This window comes from Octodon degus, unplaced genomic scaffold (genome assembly GCF_000260255.1).
Source record: "Octodon degus isolate 3935 unplaced genomic scaffold, OctDeg1.0 scaffold00162, whole genome shotgun sequence".
NCBI lineage: Eukaryota > Metazoa > Chordata > Mammalia > Rodentia > Octodontidae > Octodon > Octodon degus.
The window spans coordinates 1,278,425-1,293,752 of NW_004524738.1; the positions used below are offsets into that span (position 1 = coordinate 1,278,425).

The 15,328-nt window shown below is 48.5% G+C and overlaps 1 protein-coding gene across 2 annotated transcripts in view; it reads right to left on the minus strand.

The window, feature by feature from the left end:
* The window catches only part of Thnsl2 (threonine synthase like 2), a 19,658-nt gene extending 7,278 nt beyond the window's left edge, over positions 1-12,380 (minus strand). For both annotated transcript variants that reach the window (XM_023702911.1, XM_012517284.2), the window contains exons 1-5: positions 12,294-12,380; positions 9,349-9,584; positions 7,468-7,662; positions 6,992-7,144; positions 3,139-3,369 (exon numbers count right to left, since the gene is read on the minus strand). In XM_023702911.1, coding sequence (XP_023558679.1) covers positions 3,139-3,369; positions 6,992-7,144; positions 7,468-7,662; positions 9,349-9,571 — 802 coding nt within the window. In that variant the 5' untranslated portion in view covers positions 9,572-9,584; positions 12,294-12,380. The remainder of the gene's footprint in view (positions 1-3,138; positions 3,370-6,991; positions 7,145-7,467; positions 7,663-9,348; positions 9,585-12,293) is intronic.
* Positions 12,381-15,328: the final 2,948 nt, after the last annotated feature.

Sequence of the window (15,328 nt, forward strand, 5' to 3'; positions counted from 1 at the left end):
GGGGCAACAATCTGACATTCCTGTAATCGAAGCATATAGAATTCCAAATAGTATCAATCCAAAGAAAACCACACCCAGACACAAAATAAACCTTCCCTCCTGGAAATTATTATTATTATTTTTTGCTCCAAATGCCTTCAGGGCAGGTTTGGCTGGCTTGAGTTGTGGGGATCAAACCACAGCAACCTGAGTCTGACTGCTTTGTTGAAGCAGTCACTTAAAGAACTTAGCTAAGGGGCAGGCCCCCTCCTGGAAATTATTAATCTCAGGTATTTGTAGCCATGGAGGCTGACTATTCCATAAAAAAAAAAGATAACTCATAGAATAGGAAAAAGTATTTGCAAGTCATATATCTAATTGGGAACTTGTATCCACAATATATAAAGAACTATTACAACTAAACAATAAAAATACTGGGGCCAGGGAGATAGCTCAGTAGAATAAATACTTGCCTGGCAAGCACAAGGTCTTAAGTTCAATCCCTGACACCACAAAAATAAAATAAAAACACCAATAACTCAGTTTAAAAATAGGCAAAAGGTCTGAATATATACTTCTATGACAAGACACATAAGTGACCAATGAACACAGAGACAGATATGCAGCATCACTAGTCGTCAGGGACACACAACCCTTAAACACACTGAGATGCAGCTTTACAATCACTAGATTTGCTACACTGAGAAAGGCAGATGATACAAAGTGCTGGTGAGGGTGTGGAGAAACTGAAAAGTCTCCACATCCCTGGTAGGAATGTAAAATAGTGCAGGTACTCCGAAAAACAGGAAGGTTCCCCAGAATGTTTAGCACAGTTATCATAGGACCTAGCAAGGACACTTCTAGATATATGCCAAAAGCAAATGAGAATGCGGGGCTGTACAAAAACTTACACCCGAGGGTCCATATGGCATCACTGAAAGTGGCTGGAAAAGCTTGGAAAGGCCCAAATGTATTCCACTGACATACACCAATTAACTGAATGCAATGCAGCCATGCAACAGAATCAATGCTGACAGGTGTTACCGCCTGGGTAATGCTGAAAACAATATGCCCCACATAAGAAGCCAGACACAAAAGGCCATACAGTGCGTGGCACCATAGCTAGAATAGGAAAGGTCTGCAGAGGCAAAATAGTCAGGGGCTGGGGCTACAGCTCAGCGGTGCAGCGCATGCCTGACAAGCGTGAGATCCTAAGTTGAGTCCCAGTACCCACAAAAACAACAATAACAACAGATCAGTGATGCTGAGGGCTTGGGGGAAGAAAAGTTCAGGGGACACAAAAAGTGACTGTGAATGGGTACATGGTTGTAGGTTTTGGTTTATTTGTTTCTTGGTGGTGCTTGGGATTGAACCCAGCACCTTACGCATGCTAGGCAAGCTCTCCACCACCTGACCATCACAATGCCCCCACCCCCAGAGTGCCGCAGAAGCACAAGAGTAGGAGGAGCCGACCAGAAGCAGCAGCACCACCAGCCGTGACAGCTGGCAAGGACCCTGGCTCTGCTACTGACCAGCCACCGTAACCAGGTGCAAGTTGGCCTCTCTTTGCCCCTAATTCATTATAAAAGGGAAATAACACCTGTAACTCCAGCACCCTGGGAGCCTGAGGCAGGAGGATCTCTAGCTCAACTTCAGCAGGGGCAACTTACTGAAGGTGTAAGCCTCTGTTTCAAATACACACAAAATGGGTTGAGGAAGTAGCTCTACGTGAAGACCCTGCCTGTGTTCAACACCCAGCACTGCAAATAGATAAATAAAAATGGAAATAAAATTGCAGTCAGCCTTCTGTATTTGTAGCTTTCACATCTACAGAGTCCACCAACCAGAGACTGAAAGACAATGGTGCAATTGTACTGAAGCTGTTCAGACTTTTGCCCTTACTATTACTCCCAAAGTGTACAGAGTAGCAACTATGTAGATAGCATTCAAGTATGGCGTTAGGAATTAGAGGTGCTCTAGAGCTGGGTCGTCGGGTCCCACCCTTTGGCTCCTCCCACAGTGATTCGGGTTTCACTTCTGCAGCCTGTGTGACGCCAGCAGGTGAGGTGAACCAGCCCTGCACTGCGTTCCTTTGTCACCTACACAGTCTGCGCTAACCTACTGTTCAGAGCTGGGATTACAGGTGCATGCACCATGCCCAGTCTCAATTGCTGTCTCAGCGTACCCTGGGGGTGGGACTGGCAGGGCAGGCCAGGGGACTGAACCCCCAGCCCCTTCGTCTGCCCAAGCAGGTGCTTTAATTTGCTGAGCTATTTGGCCAGCCCTATGTCATTTTCTATAAGGGACTCAAGTATCTGTAGACTTTGGAGTCTATGTGGGCCCTTGAACCGACCCCTCATGTACATGGACAAGTCTTTTTTTTGAGGGGGGATTGAACTCAGGTCCTTGCACTTGCCAGGCAAGTGCTTATTCCACTGAGCTATTTCCCTGCCCCCCCCATGCATACGGTAGGACAAGTGTAATGTCCTTCTCTCAGGCCCATGTGAGGAGTAAACAAGCTAATACACAAAGATACCTAGCATAGTACTTAAGCCCAGTACATTCTTGCAAATGTTAACTGTCCTGAGAAAATGATTCCAGCGCCACGTAGCCGTGCCACACTTTACCCTTACCAAGGTAGGATGTGCAAGAGAACTGTACTGCCCTCCCAGCAGCAGGCATCAGAAATATGACAAATGACCCACCATCTCCTCCTACAGCTGACGAGTAGTGCCCAAGCAACCAACCCACAGCAAATCAGCTAGGGAAGCGCAGACCTGGGGCCAGAGTCCTAAGTCCAGGACCCCCCATGCCTCGGATGCCACCTGGGGAGTGTGCCCGCGGAAGGGAACACAATGCTGCCCCTGCCTTGGGCAGCTGGCCATGTGGAACTTAAGTCCAGTACTGCCAGCTGGGCTCCCTGGCTGACCCCTGACCTCGTGTCCTCACATGCAGAAGGAGCACACAGAGCTGAGCAGGAAGGGCCCAAGGCAGCCCCCAGGAAGCCAGGGAGGCTATTCTGTGCAGTTTCCTGTTATCTTCAGAACTAGGTAGGACTCAGCCTTCTTTCTCTTCCCAGTTGCAGCCAAAGGGCAGCTGGAAAGATTGGGATTGTGGGTCGATTTCCAGAAAGTCCCTGCACATCCAGGGTCCCCTTACCTGCCAGGTTGCCACCAGCTCCCGACGGCACGACCACTTCCACAGGAGACAGTGGGTGTGTGTCCAAGGAAGGCGAGCACTGGAAGTAGGCGAAGAAGTGGTGGGCCATTTGCACAAGGACCCGAGACCAGTTGATTGAATTCAGGCTCATCAGGTTGTGCTCCTGGACAAAAGCTGCATCTGCGAACATGGCTTTGATGGGCTCATCCAGCTCATCACTGTTTCCCTCCACTGTCAGGAAAGAGGAGAGTGTAGCTCTCAGGAGCAGGCCAGGCTCCTGGGTGCTCGGCTCCTAGTTGAGTCAAGTTCCTTGGGGCTGCGCCCCCACCCCCCAGGACCTGCACTCAGCTTCCCAAGGCTGGGCCTGGCTCTTCAGACTCGCTGTGAAGCTCACTGTGATAGAAACCAGGTCTCCCATACTTGAGTGCCTGAGCACCTGCCCTTGCTTCAGAAAATAGTGCAGCTGGAGCCACTTCCGATGTACCAAGGTATGAAAGGTCAACCCTCTGAGACGCTGGGTTAAGAACTCCCACACCTGCCTTGCCGACTCTTTTACAAAGAAAGAAGAACTGTTCACCTGACCATGAGCTGCAGCGGGGCTCATCCCATACTCCACAGCTCTATCAGGGTTGAAGGGACACGGACCCCATGGCCCTGTGACCTGCCTTCGTCTAAAACTCAAGAGTGACTGTTGTGCTCTCTGCTCCTATGTGCTAGGTGAGCTTGTTTGGGCAGAGTTTCTCTTTTCTGTGCTCATCAGTTTAATTTATTCATGAATTATTGGTTAAATTTCTAAGTAACTGTCCACGAGTCCAAGACGTATGTCCTACGTCTCAGTTACTCTTCTCTTTTCATTTATTTATTTTTTAAAATTTATTTATTTATCTATCTATTTATTTATTTATTTATTGGTGGAACTGGGGATTCCCTTGCACTTGGCAGGGAAGTGCTTCTTCTACTGAGCCATCTCCCTGGCCCCAGTTACTCTTCTCTTGTTGCTGGGACAAATACCTGACACCCAAATAAGCATCAGAGCATGAATTAAGGTTGTTAACTGTTGTTTCCTAGTCATTGTGTAGAAACAGTGAAACTGGGGAAAACTCCAGAGCCACATGTGAACCCCCAATGTCCTGGGATGATTTGTGGAGGCCCCATTCATTTGTCAGGCCCAAGCCACTCAGTGCCTGGCATTCCCATGTAGTCAAGGGTTGGGCCAAGATGGGTACCTGAGGAACTCAGGCCAATGGGACATGATGGGATGCTGGCTGGGGAGCCAAAAGACAACTTGCTGCCTTTAAAAAAGAGCTACAGAGGGTCCTGTGTACCCCCACATCATTATCATAGGACAAGAAGAATGGGCCTTAGGATCAGGGAAGGCAGAGAGAGAATGGGAGGCATGTGAGTTCCTGAAGGCACTGTTGAGTCACTGACTCGGCCAAGTGACAGCCACCCCACCTCTGGATGTCCTGTTACAGAAGACAGGAATTATCCTCTTTAAGTTGGTCTGTTAGATTTTCCATTAATTCCAGCCAAAAGCATGCTAAATAACATAACCAATAGCTATCAAGTGCTTACTAATGATTCTGCATTGAATAAGTACACGATGTACAAGGCAGATAATGACTTTATAACCCAGTGTCCACACAGAATATCCAGGCAGTCCGCTCCTACTCCCTGAGCTCATCGGTCTGAGGGAAAACACATACTTGTCGTTAGCTCCTGAACTAGCACATATCCTTATTACAGCCAAGCCAGAAGGCTCCAAAGAGGAAAGAGAGAATTTGAACAGTGCTGTTCATGAACAAAACTCATTTCTTTAAGTCTCATGCCTTCTTCTCTCAAAGTGCAGGACATACACAAAAAAAAAATACATCTTCAGCTGCAGGGATCACACAGACGACTTAGCACTGTGCTTACTCTGCCATTGTTTTAAAGATGAGCAGGATTCTCTTACCCACAGGTCAAGAATGAGCTTTCACTCATGCTGTTAAGGAAAAAGCCTTTCAATATCTGTGTATGAGGCAAGAAAGGGGTTAATGGCCAGAGAGAAGTATGCAAAGCTATTCTCTACTTTAAAGCTTGGAGGAGTCAGTCCTAGATCCATAAGTATCAGTTTTGGAGTCTGAATCTTGTGTTGTGAAGTCTTGCAATGATTGCAAGAAAATGCACCAAATCCAGGCAGTTACCAAGGCTAATGTATAAGATTTTACAACAATTTTAGCATTAGCTAAACCATGGACTTCACCCTGAAACATGTGTGTGCTTGCTAAAGATAAAAGCACAGGGGAATTTTGGGTTGCAGTTAAAAATAGACCTAAAGGCTGGGGAGATAGCTCAGTAGAATAAGCACTTGCCTGGCAAGCGCAGAGTCCTGAGTTCAATCCCTGGTACAGGAAAAAAAAAAGACATAAGCGACTAAGGCAATTCCCAGGAGTGGGTTTTGTTTCCACGATGCCTCTGCTCCTTGACAAAGCTGGTGTTACATGAAAACATCCTTTATGGGATTACACCAGGACGCCAGGCCACTCATAGAAGGAATTCTCTCTGCCATCACCCTTGCTGACTTGCCAGATGAATAATCAAACTGAGAGAGGCCACATGGAGAGGCCCACTGTGTAAAACCTTAGCGAAGCCCCCATTTTTCATATTCCTGTCCTCATGCTGGTGCTCCGTGAGGTCTAGGGGATTTGAGGAGCACAAAGCTCCAGCCACACTCACCCCATCTTTCTCTATTCTCGGTCTCCACACTGACTAGACAAATTCAGAACAGCTGATCTGATGTGAGGATTTCACTTATACAACTAGTAACCCAGCACTAACAATGGGGACAACGGAGCAGCTTCCTATTTTAAATACCTGGACCTGTTGACTACATGCACGGTTTAAGTCATTTCTAGCCTGTAAGGGAGGGCGGATCTGCTGAGATGTAGTGGTGCATTCTCTTAACTATTTACTGAGTGTGTGTCCTCTAAACTTCAGTACCTGGAACAAAACTGCACTAGCTTAGCTTGGGTTACAGCTCTGCATGGCTGTGTGGGTCACACTTGACCGCAGCAAGTACAGCCTACATGAGGTGGTTTCAAACCTGCACTTCCTATGTTTCACTGATATTACTGGCTTGTATGTCTGTCACCTCCAACTGCTTAGGGGACTGCATAGCCAGGAGCCCTCTCAGAGCTAAGCCAAGCTATATTCTGACCTCAGAATATAGCTGATGAGGGAAGGAAGGGAGAGAGACAGGAAAGAAGGAAGGATAGCCAGCTAGTCAACTAAGCTATTTTGTCCCAAAGCAGACCCCACAGAGACTTTGATGGGGCAAGAGAGACTCCATTTTTTTCTGTAACTCCATTTTTACAAAAATCACTTAAATTCACTTAAATTATAGGTGAACTTACTCCCTTTCACCCCTATCCTAGTTAACCTTAAGTCTACTGAGAAAAACAAGGCCATAAAAAAGGGAACAATCAGAACAGCTTAGGAAGTAGGACATTTGTACTAAGTATCTGACCAAACCACAATCTTCTGTGACTGGCAGGTGGTCTACAGAGCCTGGAGAATGTAGAAATGTAAACCTTGTAACAATTGCATGGCAATTCTGCAACATTCCTGTGAGTGTGGAAATGTGGTCGCTATGGATATCTAAAAATTATGTAACCTGAAAGCAAAGTTCAGGCCAGTGCCCACAATTTAGGAGTTGTGACCCGAAGTCAGGATGTTGGTCTCAAGCTCGCAATAAAATCTTCCCTGTTCCTACACACTCATCTCTTTTGTGGAGACCTTATCTTCCTTCGCTCACTGTCATCTACCACTACAACAGTGCCACGATGTCGCTTATGTCTGCCTCACCACCCACCTGCAAACACGTGGACATTCTCCTTCAGTACCGTCGTCATCTGCAGCTCCTGAATCTTCGAGCAGCGGCCTTTGGGCAGCAGAACGATGATATCCACGTTCTTTGCCCCCTGCACACTCTCAATGGCAGCGCTTCCTGTGTCCCCAGAAGTTCCTGCATGGGAATAAAGAAGAAACATCCCTTTAGAACAACAAGGAAGGACAGAAATGGCCCTCAAAGCATCAGTGGCAAACGAAGCAGCAACCTGGGGGCTAAGCAACTTAGAACTCAGAACACGTGCTGAACTGGGTAATCTTAAGCAATTTGAGCATATAGAAATATTACTCTAAGAAGGAGCTATAGCTTTTTTTCAGGATGACAAAGACAAGGTTAAGAATGCTGCTCTGGACATCCCTGACTCATCTGAGGGCATCTCGCAGGTGGAGCCCTAAAGTTTTGGCACTAAGGAGCTCTGTGCCTGTGCCCACAGTACACACCCACAACAATAGTGACATGCTTCCCCCTCTTCTCCAGGAAGTACTGCAGGAACTGAGCAGTGCAGGACAGGGACAAGTCCTTGAAGGCATACGTGACCCCGTGCCACAGTTCCAGCACACTCAGCCCGTGCTTCAGCTTCTGCAGATGAACCACGTCTCTGGAGCGAAATCGGCTGAAGGCTCGGTCGATCAGACCTGTGAGGGCAGGAGGGTTGGATGAACGCTCCAAATTGAACATTTCCATCTCTGGCTACCACACAAGAGCCAAGAAAATTTTATCTTAAATGATATCATTTATGCATGCCACTGAATAAGCCTAGGAAAAAAGCCTGAAGAGACAGACACTAAAATGATCATAGATGGCTCCTGGGAGTCCTCCTGTGAAGACTTTTATTTTTTACTTAAAGCATTTCTTCATTGTTTGAGGGTTTTTAAAGCATTTATTACAATAAAATCAACTAAATAGTTATATGACAAACAAATGAACGTCATATCCTTCTAATTTTTATTCTCAAAGACAGAAAGATTGCATTTTTTTGGTTTTTTTCCACTACTAAATCTCACATCCAGGGCTGGGGAGATAGCTCGGCTGTTTAAGTGCCTGCCAGGCAAGCACATGGACCCAAGTTTGACCTCCAGTACCCCATTCTGTGCCAGCCCTGGAACCCCAGGTGCACTGTGCTGGACACCAAAACAGAGTGTGGTGGTGCATGCTTATAATTCCAGTGTTGGGGAGGCTGAGACAGGAGGATTACTACGAATCCAAGCTGTGCAGTGAGGCCATGTAACAAATAAATAAATAAATAAATAAATGATTTAAAAAAAATTAAATCTCACACCCAGGGTTCCAGAACCAGGCATGGTAGAAAAGCTATGATACCCACAGCAAGGCGTTTTAGAACACAGCTTCCCAATCCTCAGCAGCAGAGCAAGGACACGGCGTCTTTGCTAAAATGCATAGTCTGGGTTAGTAGGTCTGAAAGAGCCTGAGGGTCTAACAAGGCTCCAAGTGAGGTGACCACCGCCATCAGACCACATATTGAGTGGGGCTTTGCCTCCTCCAGCCACACATGCCAACCATTACGGCTTTCTTTGTGCCACTCACAGTGTGGCCCATTGACCAGCAGTGCTAGGCCTGTGTGGGCACTTGATAGACTGCAGGGTTCTCGGGGCCACCCCAGACCTGCTGGGTCAGAATCTGATTTTAAGGGACACCCTTAAAATGAGATTCCAGGGACACCCACTGGCACAGTGCAGTTTGAGACAAGCTGGTCCAGGACTCTCCAAGTCTCTTTAGAATGACCATTCCAGGGGACAAAACAGAGATCTGAGGTCCTGGTGCTTAATATGCACAAAGAAAACACTCCAATACGCAAGCTGCTCAGGATAAAATCCCTAATCTTTGTAGGTTTTTTTTTTTTTTTTGGGTTTGAGCGGGGGGCAAAGGGGGGGTTGTACCAGGAATTGAACTCAGGACTATGCACTTGCCAGGCAGGAGCCTGTGCCACTGAGCTATGTCTCCAGCCCCAAATCCCTAATCTTAGAGCATCTCTTTTTCTTCTTTTGAAAGATGATCTCACTTTGCAGCCCAGCTGACTTCAAACTCACAGAGTTCATCCTGCCTCAGCCTCCTGAGTGCTGGGATTACAGGCATGCAGTACCATGCCTTGTGCAGTTTTTTAAATAACAAACTAAAAGAAGCAAATTCTCTACAGATCACTTCGATGTTCATCTTGAAAGTAGAAAGTGGAATAGATTTAAAAGTTTGGATTTCCAATTTTGAGCTCGCTCGCTCGCTCGCTCTCTCTCTCTCTCTCTCTCTCTCTCACTCTTCCCCTCAGAAGGAAAAGCCAGCGGTGGGGCTGGGCACAGGTTACTCACCATTTAAATCCTCTCTCGGAATGAGCTCAGGCCCGATGAAGAGGCTGCAGAGCTCCTTCACCAGGCTGGGGTAGGACAGTGAGCTCCAGCGCCCCAGGGTCTCCCGGTCCAGCTGGGGCAACTCCTCTGGTATGTAGAGGCCCCCATCGGGGGCATAGCCAGAGCACAGGGCCCCCTCAAAGTCCACCCGGGGGGCTGTCCCCCGTGTGCTGATGTACCACATGATCCTGGAAGACCTGCAGAGACAGCAGTCCCAGAGCCGATACGTCTTCAAGCTCCAGGACCCCACAGGGTAAAGCTGAAGCACTCAGCCCCCAGCTGGCCTCTGAACCACCACCAAGCATGAAGGAGTCTCATACCAGCTTTATCTGGTCTTGTGCAAATCATGAGCTCCAACTGAGGTAGAGGCAATGCTACTGCCCACGCCCCCAGAGCATGCTGGGAAAAGGGAAGCCCAGTCCTCACCCATGAGAAGAAACCCTTAAAATGGGGAAAGAAATAGCCACAGCAGGAAATGGTCATTCTGGAAGCTCCTCTCATGAGGAGACGGACCTACCTGGCCATGCAGCCCTTGAGCAACTCACTTTTAGGGTCTGTTTAGGGCTATCACTCATAACTTAATGGATCTCAGCACTGGCAGCTCACTGGACTCCATCTGGGAACTGTATAGCAATCCACACGCTGTGTGTAGTAACATACACCTGTAATCTCAGTGCTCTGGGAGGCTGAGGCAGGAGGAAGAAAGATTCAAGCCCAACCTAGGCAACTTAGGGAGACACTGTCTCAAAACAAACAAACAAACAAACAAACAAACAAAAAACCAGGCTGGGAATGTAGCTCAGTGCCAAGGCCCTGGGTTCAAACCCTAGTTCCAAAAAATTACATAAATAAATAAATTTTAATAAGTTATTCACATGCCCAGGACCTTTCCTGCATCAATTAAATAACATTGTCTTTAATAAGCATTCTGGAATGAGCCTTATGTGCAGTCAGGGTGGAGAATGGGGTGACAACGCATTCTAGTTTGGCTGTGACTTTCCTGGCTTTGAAACTGAAAGTCCCACTGGGTGTGGAGGTGCACATCTGTGATCCCAGCACTCAGGGGCAAAGGCAGAGGCAGGAGGATCCCTGTGAATTCAAGGCTAGTCAGCCACACAGCACGTTCAAAGCCAGCCTGGACTACTAATGTGTCCCTGCCTCAAAATAAAATAAAATAACATAAAATAACTGAAAATCTCATGTCCCAGGAAGCCATCAATCCTAGGCAAAGTAGGATAGCTGGTTGTCCTCTTCCACAACCAGGACCCTACCTCTGAGCCTAACTTAGGGACCCAGGTAGTAGCGCTAATGTGCTGCCCTTGGGGCTCTCTAACCATAGCTAATCAGCCCTGCCTAACTGCCACAGCCTCAGAGCACTTGCTTTGGGGTACGTGGGTGGTGGTGAAAAGAATCACAGCAGTGAACTTAGGGACTCTGGTGTTAAAGCCCCGGGGTCCCTCTGGTGTGGACTAGACACGGTTCTGGGTGTCATGGAGTCTTTTCTGTGTCAGGCCCTGTGGGGAGGTTGCTTGACCCTCTGGGGCAAAGCTCTCTCTCTGCTACTAAGAAGGGGATGCGCTGGCAGTGAATTGAACGAGCGCTGGTCAATTCCTGCTCTGTGCCTCCGACACCCGTGGACACAGGGACACCTGCGTGGGCTGCCGTGGGCCCCTCCCCTGCTCCAACTGGAAGCCATCTAAGTTAGAGGCAGAGCTGAGCTCCATCCTCCAAACCGTGAGGCTTTTGAAAAGTGAACAGTTATATTGGGACAGTGGGTCTAAGCCAGCGCTGCCGCTGGCATACTCGGACTTAGGGTCACCCCGTGTAGGAGTGCATCCCAGGAAGCAGAAGCCCGGCAGGCAGCTATGAATAATGCAGACGCGGAATCTCACGAGACAGAAGCTGGGTCAGGAGCCCCAGGGAAGAGAGCACTCATTGTAATTCCTTGGTTAGGACCAGCACCAATGAGAGCAGACCGACCACAGGGTGTCAAGAAGGGGACCCGGGGCGGACTCTACAGGATCAGGCTCCAGAATGCTGCAACCAGTTGCTAGAGAAACTACTGCGGGGCTGGGAGTTGGGGGCTGGGAGCTGGGCGCGGGGGGCTAGGGGCCGGGGCGGGTAGGTTATAAGCCCAACAAAAGTATTTTCGTAATCTGATTGATTCTCTGCTTTAAGGGGGCCGAGGACACACTGTCATGGAACAGAGGCAAAGGCTGCCGTGGGCCGGGCACACGGGGGTGTTACAGGCGCCCAGATGGACACAGGCGCGTGCTCCGCAGGGTAAGGGCCGGCCCTGTTCGACCCAAGTCACAAGGGGCAGCAGTCCCGGGCCAACTGGGCAAGATACAGACACGAAGTGAACCGTGTGCAACAAAGGCCAGAAACAGAATCAGCTGCGGCGACCACGGCGGTGGGGTGGGGTGGGGAGACTTTCGCAGGATGGCTGTTTGGGGACTAGAGCTATAGGATTTTATGGGGGACAAACTAAGTGACCTCTGGGGGTATATTACTAGAATAACGTTCCTTGGGCTACGTCTCGATCTTATTTTAGAGTGGAGACAGGGCAGGAAAACTGCAATAACTACGATAAATAATGAAGAGGGGGCTGCCCGAAGTCCGGGTTTGGGGTGAGGGGGCAGGAAGGCACGAGCGGAAGCAAATCCGACCGCGTCCCCAGGGTGGAGGCCGAGGCAGGGCGATCCAAGCCCTCAGGCGGCTCGCAGGAACTTAGGGCACTTAGACCAGCTTAGACCAGAGAACACCTTCCAGTTTTGGGTCTCTCCAAGACTCCGGAACCCTCCCACCACCTGCAGTTACAGCCAGGCGCGGAGTCGGCGCAGGGCAGCGGGGCTGGGAATGGCGAGCGCGGGGTGCAGGCGCAGGGCGCGGGGCTGCGCGGTTACCCCGTGTGGGCGGCCAGGCGCGGGCAGCCAGTCCTGGTAGTGGAAAACTCGGCCCAGCTTCCGGTGTCGCCGGCAACTGCGGTTCCATTGTGTTGGAGGAAGGGGCGTGTGTCAAGGCGGGGTCGGGGTCGGGGCGGGGCGGGGCCTTCCCTGCGGGGTGCGGGGCCAGCACGCTGTGCAACCCCGGGCTCTTAGTCCAAACTGCAAAGCCTGAGTACCTGCAAGAGCTCATTTTTTCAAGCGAGAAAACAGCGGGATGCGAACAAGAAAGACCCTGACCTTCTCTGGGCTGCAGACGTCTCGCTCGCAGCGAGACAAACTGTTTTCTTAAACTGGGTCTGGAATCCACCTGGTGGGAGAGGTCGACTTAGCAAAGGGAACATCTTTCTATTAAGCATAAATCTATTCTTGGGTAAAAACGACACTGCAGTTCCTTTTTAAGAAATAACAATTTGAAGAAGGTAAAAGACCTCTGTTTCACCGGCTTCACATGCATGCGCCTGTAACCCTCTCGGGTGGCACAGTTCAAGGAGCTGGACAGGGCAACTACAGTCAGAGGCTTAGCCCTTGCTCAGACCTGGGCCTCTGAGGGATGGAGGGGACCCCGTGTCCCTTCTTCTTCTTGCTGCTGGTGGTCTTTCCCTAACCTGCGATCTCTGCTTACTCGGATTACCAACTGTCCCTAATTTGGGCCCACACAAATGCCCACCTGACCTACCAGCTGCCACTGCTGCCTGACTGGGCCTGCGGAATCTCAGATCCCAGCGCAGCTGCTCGCTGTTCAGCTACGCGGCTGTGCTTCCCAGCCCAAGCCTCCTGCCTGGCCAGAAGAAATAGGCCTGCGGGAGCTGGCAGCAACCATAGAGATGTGGATGGAATTCGAGGATGCCCCTGCAAGGTATCGGTATCTAGTTTTTATGAAATGAAAACTCTCCCCCTGCCCTTTGGTGTTATTGGGTAGAGAGCTTAGCTGTGTGCGGCTTTGACACCAGAGAGTGGCTCAAGATCCTCTGGGTGTGGTTTCCTCCAGTGACATAAAGGACTGTGCAGAAGGAGGAGTCACCTGTCGCCATGTACAGGGTGTGGGAGTCACCTGTCGCTATGTAACAGGGCCCAGAGCATGGAGCATGGAGGGCCAGAGACAAAAGCAACCTGCTAAAGCCCTCCAGCTTTGTGGAGGGCAGAGCCCAGGGCTCGGGGTTCTTCTGGTGTCCAAGTGGAGGACAGCTGGACAGAAGAGAAGATGTGTTTATGAATCAGAACACGTTTAAATTTCTACATTGGTAATCTATCATTCTATTCAGTGTGTGAGAGGGGTTTGAGGAGATGGGGGTAATACCCAAGTTCAAGTGCCCTGAAACAGTCCCGGATCACTTCTGGAGTTTTTGACTCTATAAAAAGAGTTCCAAATAAGTAGCTCCGAACTATATTGCATCTTCAAAAACTGACTAGCACAATTCCAATTGCCTTTTTTTTTTTTTTTTTCAGAAATGGACAAATTGTTACTAAAATTTATGTGGAAATGCAAGGGACCCAGCATAGCAAAAATAATCTTGAAAAAAGAATAAAGTTGGAGTCCTTCGACTTGCTGATTTTAACGCCTAGTACAGTACAATCAAGATGACATAATACTGGTGTAAGGTATATGAAGAGATGGATGGGACAGAACGGAGTCTGGAAATACACTTCCACACATAGTTAACTGATTTTTGATGAGGATGTTAAGACCACACCCTGGGGGGGGGAGGAATAAGAGTCTTCCAATAAATGACAACTGGACAATCCTACCCCTGAGAGTCTATGTTGGACAATAGAATGCAGTAGAGGGTGAGCTGCAGAGCCCAGGACTTAAAGGTTTTGCAGCTTTCCTTCTTCCACTGTTGGAACCTTAATGCCACCACTCAGGAAGCCCAGGCTAAACTTGCTGAGGCCGAGAGCCCACGCAGAGGACAAATGAGGTGTCTCAGCCAGCAGCCAGGATGCATGAGGAGTCCCAACCTCCCTTGGCTCAGAGGCCACTAAGGGCTCCAGGCCCAGCTGGGCTGTCAGATGCTTTCATAGTTTGGGACTTTGCAAGGGGGGGGACAATTTAATACAAAACACATAGTTCATATAATTATTTTTCTATGAGGCTAGACTCTCAGGGGGTAAGATTAACACTCATTACAAAGGGTTGATTGGACAAAGGGTGACTGGATTCATTGGGGCCATCAAATTAATAGCTGTTTTGAGGGCCTAAGTTTGCAATACCTCTCACACATCTATGTGGACATGCTGAGTAAGCAGTTAGGTACATGAGTTTAAAATGGAGAGAAGGCTAGAGATTTAAACTGTGAGGTAAGGGGCTGGGGAGATAGCTCAGTAGAATAAGCGCTTGCCTTGCAAGCGCAAGGGCCTGAGTTCAATCCCTGGTTCCGCAAATAATAAATAAATAAATAAATTATGAGGTAGGGCTATAGCCGTTAAATCCATGAAATAAGGAAAATACATAAAGATTCAGCCCTGATGCATTTCAACTTTGAGGGCGCTCACATGGCTCCAGGGGATAGAACAGAGGATCCCAAGGGCGTCTGCTCATCTGGGCTGCCGGGATGCCCATTCGGAACACAGCAGCCTTAAAAATGACCACCTAACCACAGCCGGTTGCCCATTGCTGGTTACTTGTAACTAGTAATGCACAACTGGTCCACAATGACTAGATAAAATGGCTAAAAAAAAATTGCTGGTTGTCCATTGTTAGTTACCAATTACTAGTTAACTAGCTATAGAAAATGTGATGACAAATCATTGTAGTAGCTAGTGATAAGTGATCTGTTATGGATAGTTGAGGGTTACTAGCATTAATGAAATATAGATAACTAGCTATAGCTAATTAGTCCTAGACAAACTATGATTAACTAGTTGTAATGACTAGTATTAATAAGCTACAGATAACTAATGTTCAACTAGTTATAGGTAACTAGCAATGGGTAGCTGGTTGTGGGTAATGACTGACTCGTAACAAGTGATATTTAACTAGCAGCTGGTAAATGTTG